This window comes from Setaria viridis, chromosome 4, assembly GCF_005286985.2.
Source record: "Setaria viridis chromosome 4, Setaria_viridis_v4.0, whole genome shotgun sequence".
Lineage (NCBI taxonomy): Eukaryota > Viridiplantae > Streptophyta > Magnoliopsida > Poales > Poaceae > Setaria > Setaria viridis.
Window position 1 is genome coordinate 30,061,527 of NC_048266.2, and position 10,678 is coordinate 30,072,204.

A 10,678-nucleotide genomic window follows, 5' to 3' on the forward strand; every position below is an offset into this window, starting at 1 on the left:
AGGAAAATAAAGGCGTGCTCATATGCCTACCGTGCAGTAATAGGATATGTTGGGTGCTAGTACATGCTAGCCTACACAATATGCATACTAGTATACCTCCAATTAAGATGGTTTCCATAGCATTAATTATATTATCATATAGGAATTTTAGCTTATGCGGTACTATATTAAATAAGAGGGAGAATGGAGAGATTAAATAAGAGGGAGAATGGAGAGAGTAAGAAAACTGAGTCTCATGCAAGATCCATTGTCCACACGAGAATCTATGCCCAAATTTTGTCTTAGGAGAAGATGGTGTCTTCATAATTAACGAGGAACAAATATGATTGGTTGACAGGAAAGAGGATAAATTTATTAAGGACCCACACCAAGAAATCATGGGTTGTAGGGTGTAATTTCCGAAATGGTGCCTTGTACACACCACCTATGAACACTATGGGTTAGAACTGCTCTAAGCATACGATGGTGTAGCCGTGGTGTTGTTAACTCCAAGGTAAAAAAAAAAACTCGAACACAAACAAAAGCAAGGCAAAGAGCAAAACAAGCAAACAAAGAAGCACCAAACAAAAAGAAAGATCCTGGTGGTGGCACCGAGAGGAAAAAGCAAGGGAGGAATTTTGGTGGAAGAATCAATGGAATTAGGATGAGGAAAATATGGATTTATGGAGTATCGAAATTTTCTTAGGTTTATTGGATTAATTCTAGTTTTCAGAATTTATGGAACATGAAAAGAAGTGCAAAATGCCAGTATAGGATCTCTATCATTTTTAGCAGTAGTCTGGGAATTGTTTTAACTGAGTGGGAAAATAAGATTTGACTGTACACTGACCAGGGTACGCGTAGCGTTGTAACGACGTTTGTTGAAAACCCGTGGGTCCTCCGGTCAAGAGTCATCAACTCATCATTGACCGCTACTCTGCTGACCGCTACCGACATGTAGGCCCGCAAAGAGGACGTGGTACAAGTCACGATTTTTCCTGCGTGGTGCCTTCGTGGCTACTTAAGTTGACGTGTCTCCCTCCTATTGGCCGGAACGACGTGGCCGGCTGTCGGCGCTGCGCTGACTCGGCCGGGGTTAATTGCTCTGACGTATGGACCCACCTCTCAACGAGACTGGGGGGAGACGGGAACCAACGGCCTCAGGTCGGTAGATGTCAGCCGTTCGTTGTCGATCAAACGGTCTCCATCGCGTCTTCTACCTCCGGTTTCTGCTGCGACGTGCTTTGCCGTCGCGGGGAGCAAGGAGAGGGGGGCAGGGAGGTCATGACCGGGGATTGGAGCGTGGCGAGGTGAACTTGCCCTTGCATCCCGGCTGTGATTCGCCGGCAGAGAAGAGAGAGATGAGGGAGCGAGCTCGGGGCGGTGAAGAGAGGGCTGGAGCCCGAGCTCGAGGGGCGAGGAGCGACGGCGGGGCTCGCCTGCTATTTGTAGCCGAGCGTGGTCGATGGAGCTTAGGAAGGCAGTGGCGGCCGGAGATTTTTGCCAGCATGCCGGCGTGGACAGCGGGGCCCGAGCTGAGCTCGATGAGACGGGCGGTGGATAAATCCGGCCGGCCGGTATGAGTGGCGGGCCATCGATGGGACGAGGCGAAGCCGATGGGATTGGGACGCGTCGGGAGGAAGACGACGCCGACTACGCGAGGTCGGGGTGAATCTGACGACACGGGCCCGCCTGTCAGAGATTAAACGCGTGTCCGCGGACGTGGTGGCGACGCGTAATGGGAGCCTGGCTGTCGTGGGCCTATCTCGCGGACTGGGGTGACACTCGAAAAAGAATTGGAGGAGGCCTGCTTCAGAGAGAGGGAAGGTGAGGGATGGGCCGATCCGGGCCAAAAAGGAGATGGGAAGAGATTGGGTCCAGACAAAGGGTTTAAACATTTTAGGAAGGATTCAAACCAAAGATTCGAAATCGAAACAAGGATTTGGTTCCACATGGTTCAACGAAAAACCAAAACACTCAAATAAATGTATATGGTGAATTCTTTTATCCAGGTTTTCTAAAAATATTTTAGAAAAAATATTGCGCACAAAACAAACAAGCCAAATTTAGAAAATTTTGAACAGTTCAAATTTTTAGAGTCTTTTTAGAATGAGGCAAAACACACGATTATTGGAAACATAATAATGCCTGAGAAACCTAAAGTTTAAAAACTGATGCTGTTACTGATCCATAATCAGGCAAAGACAGGCCCAGGTTCGTTTGATAAGCCTTTTGGCGCAACATGTAACAACACGTTCCTGGTACAACATGTCCGGGAACCTGCCGGACATGAGCCGCCTTACCAACCTCCAGGTGATGGTGATCGACGTCGGCGGCTACTCGCTCGGACCAGCATCTGCCAAACTCGGGAGGAAGACGGTCATCGACTCACCGTGGTGCTGAGCCGGAACAGGTTCGAATGTTCGATCGGCGGCGGCCTCCCGGCAGCGGTGGGGCGCTGCTGTCCCCACTGTCCATCCGGTACCTGGGCATCGCCGGGAACAGGTTTGCCGGCACGCCGTAGAGGCGTCGTCGACAAGGCACCGTGCGGCGACAACCGTCGGTTGGTCGATCTGTTGTTGAGTCTCCTCATTGGGAGCATGCCAACCTGCTTGAGGTCGTCACCGGACAGGAAGCCGGACACGGTGGTAATCGTCTCGACCAACTGCTTGGACTACAGCGATGGTTTACAACACCCGTCACCATGCTTCAGAACCAAGCCTTGGCCGCGGGGACAGTGCTCGGCAAGAAGAGGAAGAACATTGCAAGCCAGGCAGGCTTCGTCGCCGGCATTGCAACCCAGTTGTACATCGTGTTCGAGTACGTGCAAAATAGGAACAGGGACACCAGGATCTCGCGTAAGTTCTTTTCCTCTTTGCAACGGTTTCACTTAACTCTGACAATTCAGTCACTCAATGTTATGATGCTTTCTGAACTCAACTTCACCAGAAGGAACTGAAGGGTGCAGGCTTACCTGTCACAAAGGATGTATCAGCTACCATCGGCATTGCCAGGGGTATCCAGCTCTTGCACTGGGATCATGCCTGGTTTAATTGGAAATAATCTGAGGATCACCAATATTCTTCTGCTAGATCAGAATCATGTTGCCAAAATCGGCAGCTACAGTATACCAATCCTAGCAGAGGCCATGAAATCTGAGGTAGACGGACGAAAAATAACTTAACGATATGACATCGAGCTACTTCAGCAACTTTCTGGGTGTCTGAATAATGCTGACTAACAAGTACCATTGTTTTGTTGTTTATCAATCCAGGTAGGGAGGAGCTGGAAACAAGTTCCAAACTGATAGGTAATTAATCATAACGGAAGCTGCCGTAGAAGCTGCACATCGTCGGTGGCGTTCCTTGGCACAGCACAGAAGCTGCCGTAGCCATCTGCACGGCTTGCACGCACCGCGCCACGACCAGTCAACCGCGCGCCCGTTGTCCGTGCGGTCTCTGTCCGTGTGAACTGAAGTGACTTGCTATTCCTGAATCCTGACGCTGTGCTCTCATGTGTCTCTGCCTCACTTGCAACGACAAGCCGGGCAACCACAACTTCGAGCTCGTGCTCCCCCCCGGCTCCGTGCTCCGCGCGGAGCTCCCAGGCCGCCCCACCCGCGACTGCCTCTCCGCCGGCCCGGCGCGCGACGGCACCAGGTAAAGAGACCACACATCCATCTGCTTTCCCTTTACGGAATCAGAATCAGCAGAGGAGCACCTGATCTGACGCGGCTCGCCGTTTCGGCAGCTTGCTCGAGATCTGGAACGTGAGCAAGTGCGCGGGCGTGGTGGCCGTGCTCAACTGCCAGGGCGCCGGCTGGTGCCGCGTCACCAAGATGACCCGGGTCCACGACGCCGCGCCGGGGGACGCTCACGTGGACCGTCCGCGCCGAGGACGTGGACGCGACCGCCGACCTCGCCGGCGCGGGCTGGGCCGTCGTGTACGCCTACCTGTCGGGGGAGCCCATCAGGCTGCCCAAGGGCGCCACGCTGCCGGTGACGCTCAAGGTCCTCGAGTCCGAGCCGTTCCACGTCTCCCTCGTGAGGGCGGTGGCGGAGACGGGCGTCTCGTTCGCGCCCGTGTCGGGCTGCTCGACATGTCCAACTCCGGCGGGGCGGTGGAGGAGCGCGAGGCGCCTACTGCTCGCGGAGGCCGGCGCGGTGCGCGCTGGACGCGGCGGAGGTGGAGTTCAGCTACGACGCCGACACGTACTGGGCTCTAGCGTACGTCCTGGATGATGATGAGCTGCGCTGAGTTGGGCTAGATGGGGTTTTCCGGATTGGCCCAACTAGATCTCCGCTTCTACCACGACGTCGGTGCCGGTGCAATCCAGTCCTGGCGGAGGAGCCAATGATCGAGTCGGATCGGAGGCAGAGGAAAAGTTCGTGGAGCCGATATATACATAGACGTCACCTCCGGCGTCTGACCCTCACCAACGGCCGTGCCGTCTCGCAATCCAGATATACGGTTTGAGAAAGAGAGAGGTAAGGGTTTCAGGGAGAGGGAGAGAGTCTGTCGGTGTTTCGTACCGTCGACTAGTGATTATACGTCACGTTCTCCTCACTCTCGATGGCTTGCACATGAGCACGCACACGAACACAAAGGATTTATACTGGTTCGAGAAGAACCCTACGTCCAGTTTCAGTAGGAATCACGTTTCTTGGGTTCAGGTGTGCAGGGAGCTTAAAGGGGGTGCTTGCAAGTGTTGTGCAAGTGTGTGAGAATGAGTGTCTAGAGAGCGAGAGGGGAGGCCTGGTTCCCCTTATATAGGCTAGAGATCGGACGACAGCTTGGAAGAGAGGAGGGGGCCCTCCGACCTCGAAGGTCGGGGGTCGTGCGAAGGTCGGGAGCGTTCGCTCGGCTTGCCGACGTGGGGCCCTCTTACCAGCTCCTCCTTCCTGTAGTGGTTCGTGTAGACCGTATGACAAACCCTGTGCGTCATGGGCTGCTTGCGCACGGCCCGGTCTGCTTCGTGACGTGCTCTTGTCCCGTCCACCAACCCCGTGGTAGGGAACGGGACGAGCGTTGTTGCTGACGTTCGTACCCGAGGTAGGAAGGTGAATCTCAGGTCAACCTTTGGGATGAGGCGTGCCACCCTTCCCGACTTTTCCCGACCTTGCCAGCTGCCCTCACGGCGGCTCGACGGCATGAGGTCCCGTCTGAGGGCCCACCTCGCATGCTTGGCCCTGCCAGACCTATCGCGGTTGTTGCGTATGTACTGACCCCGACGGGCCATTACAGCGGGGCAAGTCATCATGACACCCTGGCGCCCTGTGTGAGTGTACGAGCCGCGTGGCCACTTTGCACAGGTTGTCCTGTGCGGTCCGAAGGGTGCAGCCTCACCCTTAGACCCATTGGCTAAAGGTCGGCTCCCTTGTTCGGTCATATCCCTGTACGCAGGGCGGTGAGGGCCAACCCGTGGCGCCCTGGCTCACATTTAATGTGCCCAGGGATGGCACCGGTCCCCCTCAGTTAGGGAGCTGGTGGGAAGCCCATAGTCCGTTGCGAGCCCCATCTTCGAGTCATCTAGTTTGGCGGGTCGCGACCTAACCCTCACCCGACCTTCGAGGTCGGGCGATGGGCCGTGACATCTTGCGGGCCGCATTCGGGCACTTTGTATTGTTGTGCTTCTTGAGCCTAATCGTTTCCTGAGGCCGCCGGCCCCTCTCGTGAGGGTACCTCTGGTGTAGGGACCCGTCAGAGCCGGAATTCCTATCTATCTTCTGGAAGAAATTATTCAACTAATCTTCCATTGTTTGAGATTCGTGCGAAGTACAATGAATGGATGAGATTGGAGTAGGTGCGAGTACACGAGCGGTATGGGGTGGAGCTACGAATAGGTGTCAACGTGTGGGTGGGTGACTGCATGCATGGGTGCTTTCTTGCATCGTGGTGGATGCGTGAGATTTCTTTTAGATTCAAAACTTTGATCTTATTTTTCTTTCAAATCGTATATGCATTTTAGATTCCGTTTGAACCATTGGTCTAAAACAAGATCCAATATGAATATATTTTATTTTTTTTCAAAAAATCAACATTTTAAATGACTCTTTCAACATTTTGAAATAACATTTATGCCATTCTAAATTTTTTTAAAATAACCTCTTAGATTTGCATATAGAATTTTACACCATTAACATTAAAAAAATAATTTAAAGTAATCCTTAAATTTGCATCAAATTACCCATATATGCTATTATTAAAAATAACATAAGACAACTCTAAATTTGAATCCAAAACACATTCACTAAAGATATACCCCCCAAGATACACAAATATATAATTCTAAATTGTTTATTTCTTATACTCTTAGTTTATAAAATAATAATGAAGAATATACGCATGATGTGTGTCACGAATTACCCATATATACCATTATTAAAAGTAATATGAGGTAACCCTAAATTTGAATCCAAATCACCTTCACTAAAAGTATACCCCCAAGGTACACAAATATATGATTCTAAATTATATATTTCTTATATTGTCGGTATAGAAAATAATCATTAAGGATATAGCATAATGTGTGTCACCATTTATAAATGGATCAATGAAGTGATGAGAATATAGATTTCAATATTAAAAATATAGCTCAAACTTAGAGTCCATTAAATAAATTCAAGCGCATACGTAGGACGCAAAGTGAAAAAAAGAAAAAAGTATTAATATGGATGAAAATATTATAGAGTAATTGCTAACTAAAATCTATCACAATAGGATGAAGATAATAACAAGTATATATCTATGTAAGTATTGTGTTAGAATATTTAACAAATGAGAGATAGCTCAACGTAAAAAAAAATTGGTTGTTAGCTGTGTGCCCTCATTTTTTCAATTGGAGAATCTACATTAATTCTCATAAGATGCGCTAGGAACAAAAATAAATTCTAGAAATTCTCAAAAATCAGAAATATCTGAGCATCAATCCTGTAGATTTTATAATCATAGATACTGGTCTACTGTGTTTTCTAAAAAAATTATACACCATTATCATGATGAAAATATTCTGAATTAAAATCATACACCTACATCTAAATTACTCACTCTACAATTATATAAATAATGAAAAGTAAGCTCCATAATCTTCATATAAGTTGCCCACACATGTCATTATAAAAAATAACTTAAAATATCCTTCTAAATTTGTATCTAAATTACACACGTGTGTCTTGCTTCATTATAAATAAATATCTAAATACATATTTATATCATTATTAATATAAAAATAATAAGTTAAGGTATATATGCATGATGGGTGCCATCATGTAGACCATTTATACATGTATGAGAGGAAGAGATAGAAAATACTGATTTTCATTTTAAACACAATATAGGAGGTACGATGAAAAGTGAAAAAATATGAATGTGAATGAAAAAAATGTAGAGTAACTACTAATTAAAAGTCAATCACAAGTGGATAAAGATAAGTACACATATTGTATAGAATATTAAATAAATGAGAGAGGTAGGTAAACGATTTTAATTAGTCACTAGGATTCTAATTTTAAAATAATTTTCTAATACATTAGATCTTAAAATTATTAGTTCTAGCTCGTGGGGGAGCACGGGTTTATAGACTAGTAATAGTATGCAACAATTGACTTGTCTTAAAATCCAAAAAAAATGTAGCAAGATATATCATTAATTGATGCAGTATTAGTAGTTTAGCAACAATCAACAGTGATCTAGCAGGTCACCAGGATTTTGATGTTAAGAAAGACAATGCTAATTGAATTTAGAAAAAAAAGGGTTGCACACTGTTCTTGTGACATACTCACATACACCAACTCTAACTATTTCGACGTCGACAAATAATTTATTGGTAGGTGGATTAGATTACATGAAAGCTTTCTTCTATGTTCAAACAATTATTCTGAGTCCACGATTCATGTTTTCTGAAAAAATATGCCTCTCTCTTCTCAAAATGTCTAATAAATTGCTCACCGAATCCATCAGCAATAAGTACTCACTCAGCTGCAGCAGAAACCGGGTTCAATGCTGGAGCATTATTGTTCCTCGTCTTCTCCTTGCTACTAAGATCAACGATCCAATGATCATGCCCAGTGAACTCTCTGAAATTTGCGGCCTGCTCCAGGTTCTTCACTTCCTCTATCACCATCTCCAGCCGCACCACCATCTCCACCAGCAGCGACGCGAACGCGGCGAACGGAAGTGCCTGGGAGAACTCGAGGCTCGTGATGGCGATCTTGCTTAGCGTCGGCCGCAACATGCCCCTCTCATTGTGGCGTTCCGGCGGTTGCTCTGTTCCTGTGTTCCTCCTTTCTGACAATGCCATTGCATCAGTCTTGAACGAATGAAGGGTAGCTCTTGATGCCGTGTGATTTCCGGAGTTCAGTTCCATGAGCATATGCTTATTGGCAGCACACGCGCGTTTGGAGCCAAGGAAGAGCCGCGGCTGTGATCTGATAGCCGAGTTCAGATCCTGCAACGCTTCATGGAGATGGTCAGAGAGCACGTCAGGGGCGCAGCGCCTGTGACGTTTTATGCTCACCGCGAGCTCTTGGAGAACCTTGACGACTTCTCTAGCAACTCTTGTGCATGGATCACGGAACAATAATCTCACGGACGGAGGAGTCTTGAACATCAATAGAAATTAGTAAATAACCAATGTGATGAGCACGGATTATTTGGAGAGAAATTAGATGTATCTTTTTATATACCAATAGCTGAACCGAGATGTAGCAAACTAATTTAAAACGAACCATTTCAAAGAAAAGTTGGGGTTTTGCGGTACCTGAATCTCAGATTCCAAACATCCATGAAGTGCAGCAACTGTGTATGCAAAGTGCCTAAGCACTGATCCGAGCTTCACATACTTTTGCCATGGGTAACTGTAACAGTGCATTGAGTGTCTTGGCTCCCAGCTTGCATAGTGTGCCTGGACATTTTGTTAACAATGTTCCAGCTATCAGTAGACATTTGATTTATCGAATAGCAGATGTGTATACCATCAATCTTGAGAGAAAAGGGAAATTTGCAATATATATCAAGAAGGTCAGTAGAAGAAAAAGTTGCTTACTAGGGTCTCATCACTGGATTTTGAATCCAAGACCGCTCTGTACCCGATTTGAATTGAAGCTCTTGCTTCCTGCCTATCAAGAACGTTATCGTCTTTATCCTTGTCCCGGAAATACTCATTCACACATGCTGCAACCCTTCTTTTGTCAGATTTTTTTGGTGAGTTTTGGTAATTGTTACAAAGCTATAATACGGAGTGTATGATAGTAGTAGTGGGCACCCACCTTCAATTGATGTTGCCAATCCTTCAAATTTGTTAACTGTGCTATTGTGGAGGTCTTCTCCGGACCAGTTTGGCAAAACCAAGAGACTCATGAATAGACATATTGCACAACCAATGGCAATAGTACTTAAACGATCTCTCGTTAATGGGAGCACATCGTTTTGGCGGTAGCTTGACACCGTTATCAGATTGAAGGTTAAGAGAAAAATCAGCACACCATAATCGTAGCTCTTCTTGATTGTTGGGAAGAACCTAACATATGTGGCGGCAAATCCTAGAAAAAAAATCAATAGTGAGCATTATATATCATGATCGAGTTTGCTTATGGAATGAACAACTGATTTTCGGTGCACACCTATTATAAACACCGAAGCTCCTACGATGAAAGCGCGGAAAACCTTCCCGGTTCCAGAAGCTGCAAGCTCAATGAGAAGTGCAAGAGAACCTGCCAACACTGTTCCCAACCCTCTATTCAGCCCTTTGCATATGGTTGCTCCTGTTGATCAATGCAAACTTATTGTTAGGTGCAATAAGACTGCATCTATATGGAAAAGAAAATAAAGTGTTTCCAGCTTGATATACAGTCGATCGATGTGAGTTACCTGCGGTGAATTCAAGCACGACGACTACGGTCATGACAGCCCACATGGCATTCTTCCCAATTCCTTTGAAGAAAGGTTCGAGTATGTACAAGAGCGAGACCAGCGTGAGAGCTGTCCCAGCCTTGAGAGCATGGACAGCTCTCCTTGGATCTTCTCTCCCAATACTCCATGCATGTCTCCCCCAAGAAGCTGGAATCCTGCCTATTGTCTTCACCGGTGCAGTAAGCATCAGCAAAGTGCTTTTCTTGTTGATGGAATTCAGAGCACAAGCCATTGACATGGCCTGAAGCTCAATGAAGACGAAGATGAAGATGCCAGCGCAAAAGAATGTGGCACCTAATAAGGCTGTGAAACAAATGATGTCTCTCCCTGTACATAAGGTACTTCTTTTATATGAAATCTGGCCTTCAACATTTCAGGTAATAAGATCATGCTTTGTTAATTCAACGGTGTTGCAAAAGACGGCTCGTGTGCTTTCTGGAACGTTGCAATCGTGTATCCCTTTTGAAGTCATAGTTGCTCCTTTGCATGTGATGTTCTCATTGTGTTCAGCAGCTCGCTACTCGAAAGACCACACATTTCCACTTCTTTCTGACCCTAATATGTGGTGATGGCAAGGTGGCCTTGACCTTTGTGCTGGACAATTGCGTGGGCTCACGTGGTAAGGAAGTTGGCAAAAGGACCTGAAATTGGCAAGCCACCCGTGTGCTACGATGGCGACAAGTGTTGGTTGCTCACTCTTTCTTGCTTGGCTTGAAGATGACTTGTGCGGAGGCTGAGCTCATGAAGGTTGCAGAGCGTGTGGTTCCTTTGCAAGCTAGTTTGTAGCTGT

General features: G+C 46.9%; 1 protein-coding gene and 1 pseudogene across 1 annotated transcript; one reads left to right on the forward strand and one right to left on the reverse strand.

The window, feature by feature from the left end:
- The first annotated feature begins 3,226 nt into the window (after positions 1-3,226).
- LOC117853899 (probable galactinol--sucrose galactosyltransferase 2) lies at positions 3,227-4,545 on the forward strand (annotated as a pseudogene).
- Positions 4,546-7,692: 3,147 nt separating this feature from the next.
- LOC117851584 (aluminum-activated malate transporter 12) lies at positions 7,693-10,291 on the reverse strand. The gene is made up of 6 exons (XM_034733422.2): positions 9,847-10,291; positions 9,600-9,740; positions 9,246-9,518; positions 9,023-9,150; positions 8,738-8,881; positions 7,693-8,578 (listed from the first exon to the last, which is right to left on the reverse strand). The coding sequence occupies exons 1-6, from the start codon at positions 10,124-10,126 to the stop codon at positions 7,949-7,951; spliced, it is 1,596 nt and encodes a 531-aa protein (XP_034589313.1). The 5' UTR covers positions 10,127-10,291; the 3' UTR covers positions 7,693-7,948.
- Between the last annotated feature and the right edge of the window lie 387 nt (positions 10,292-10,678).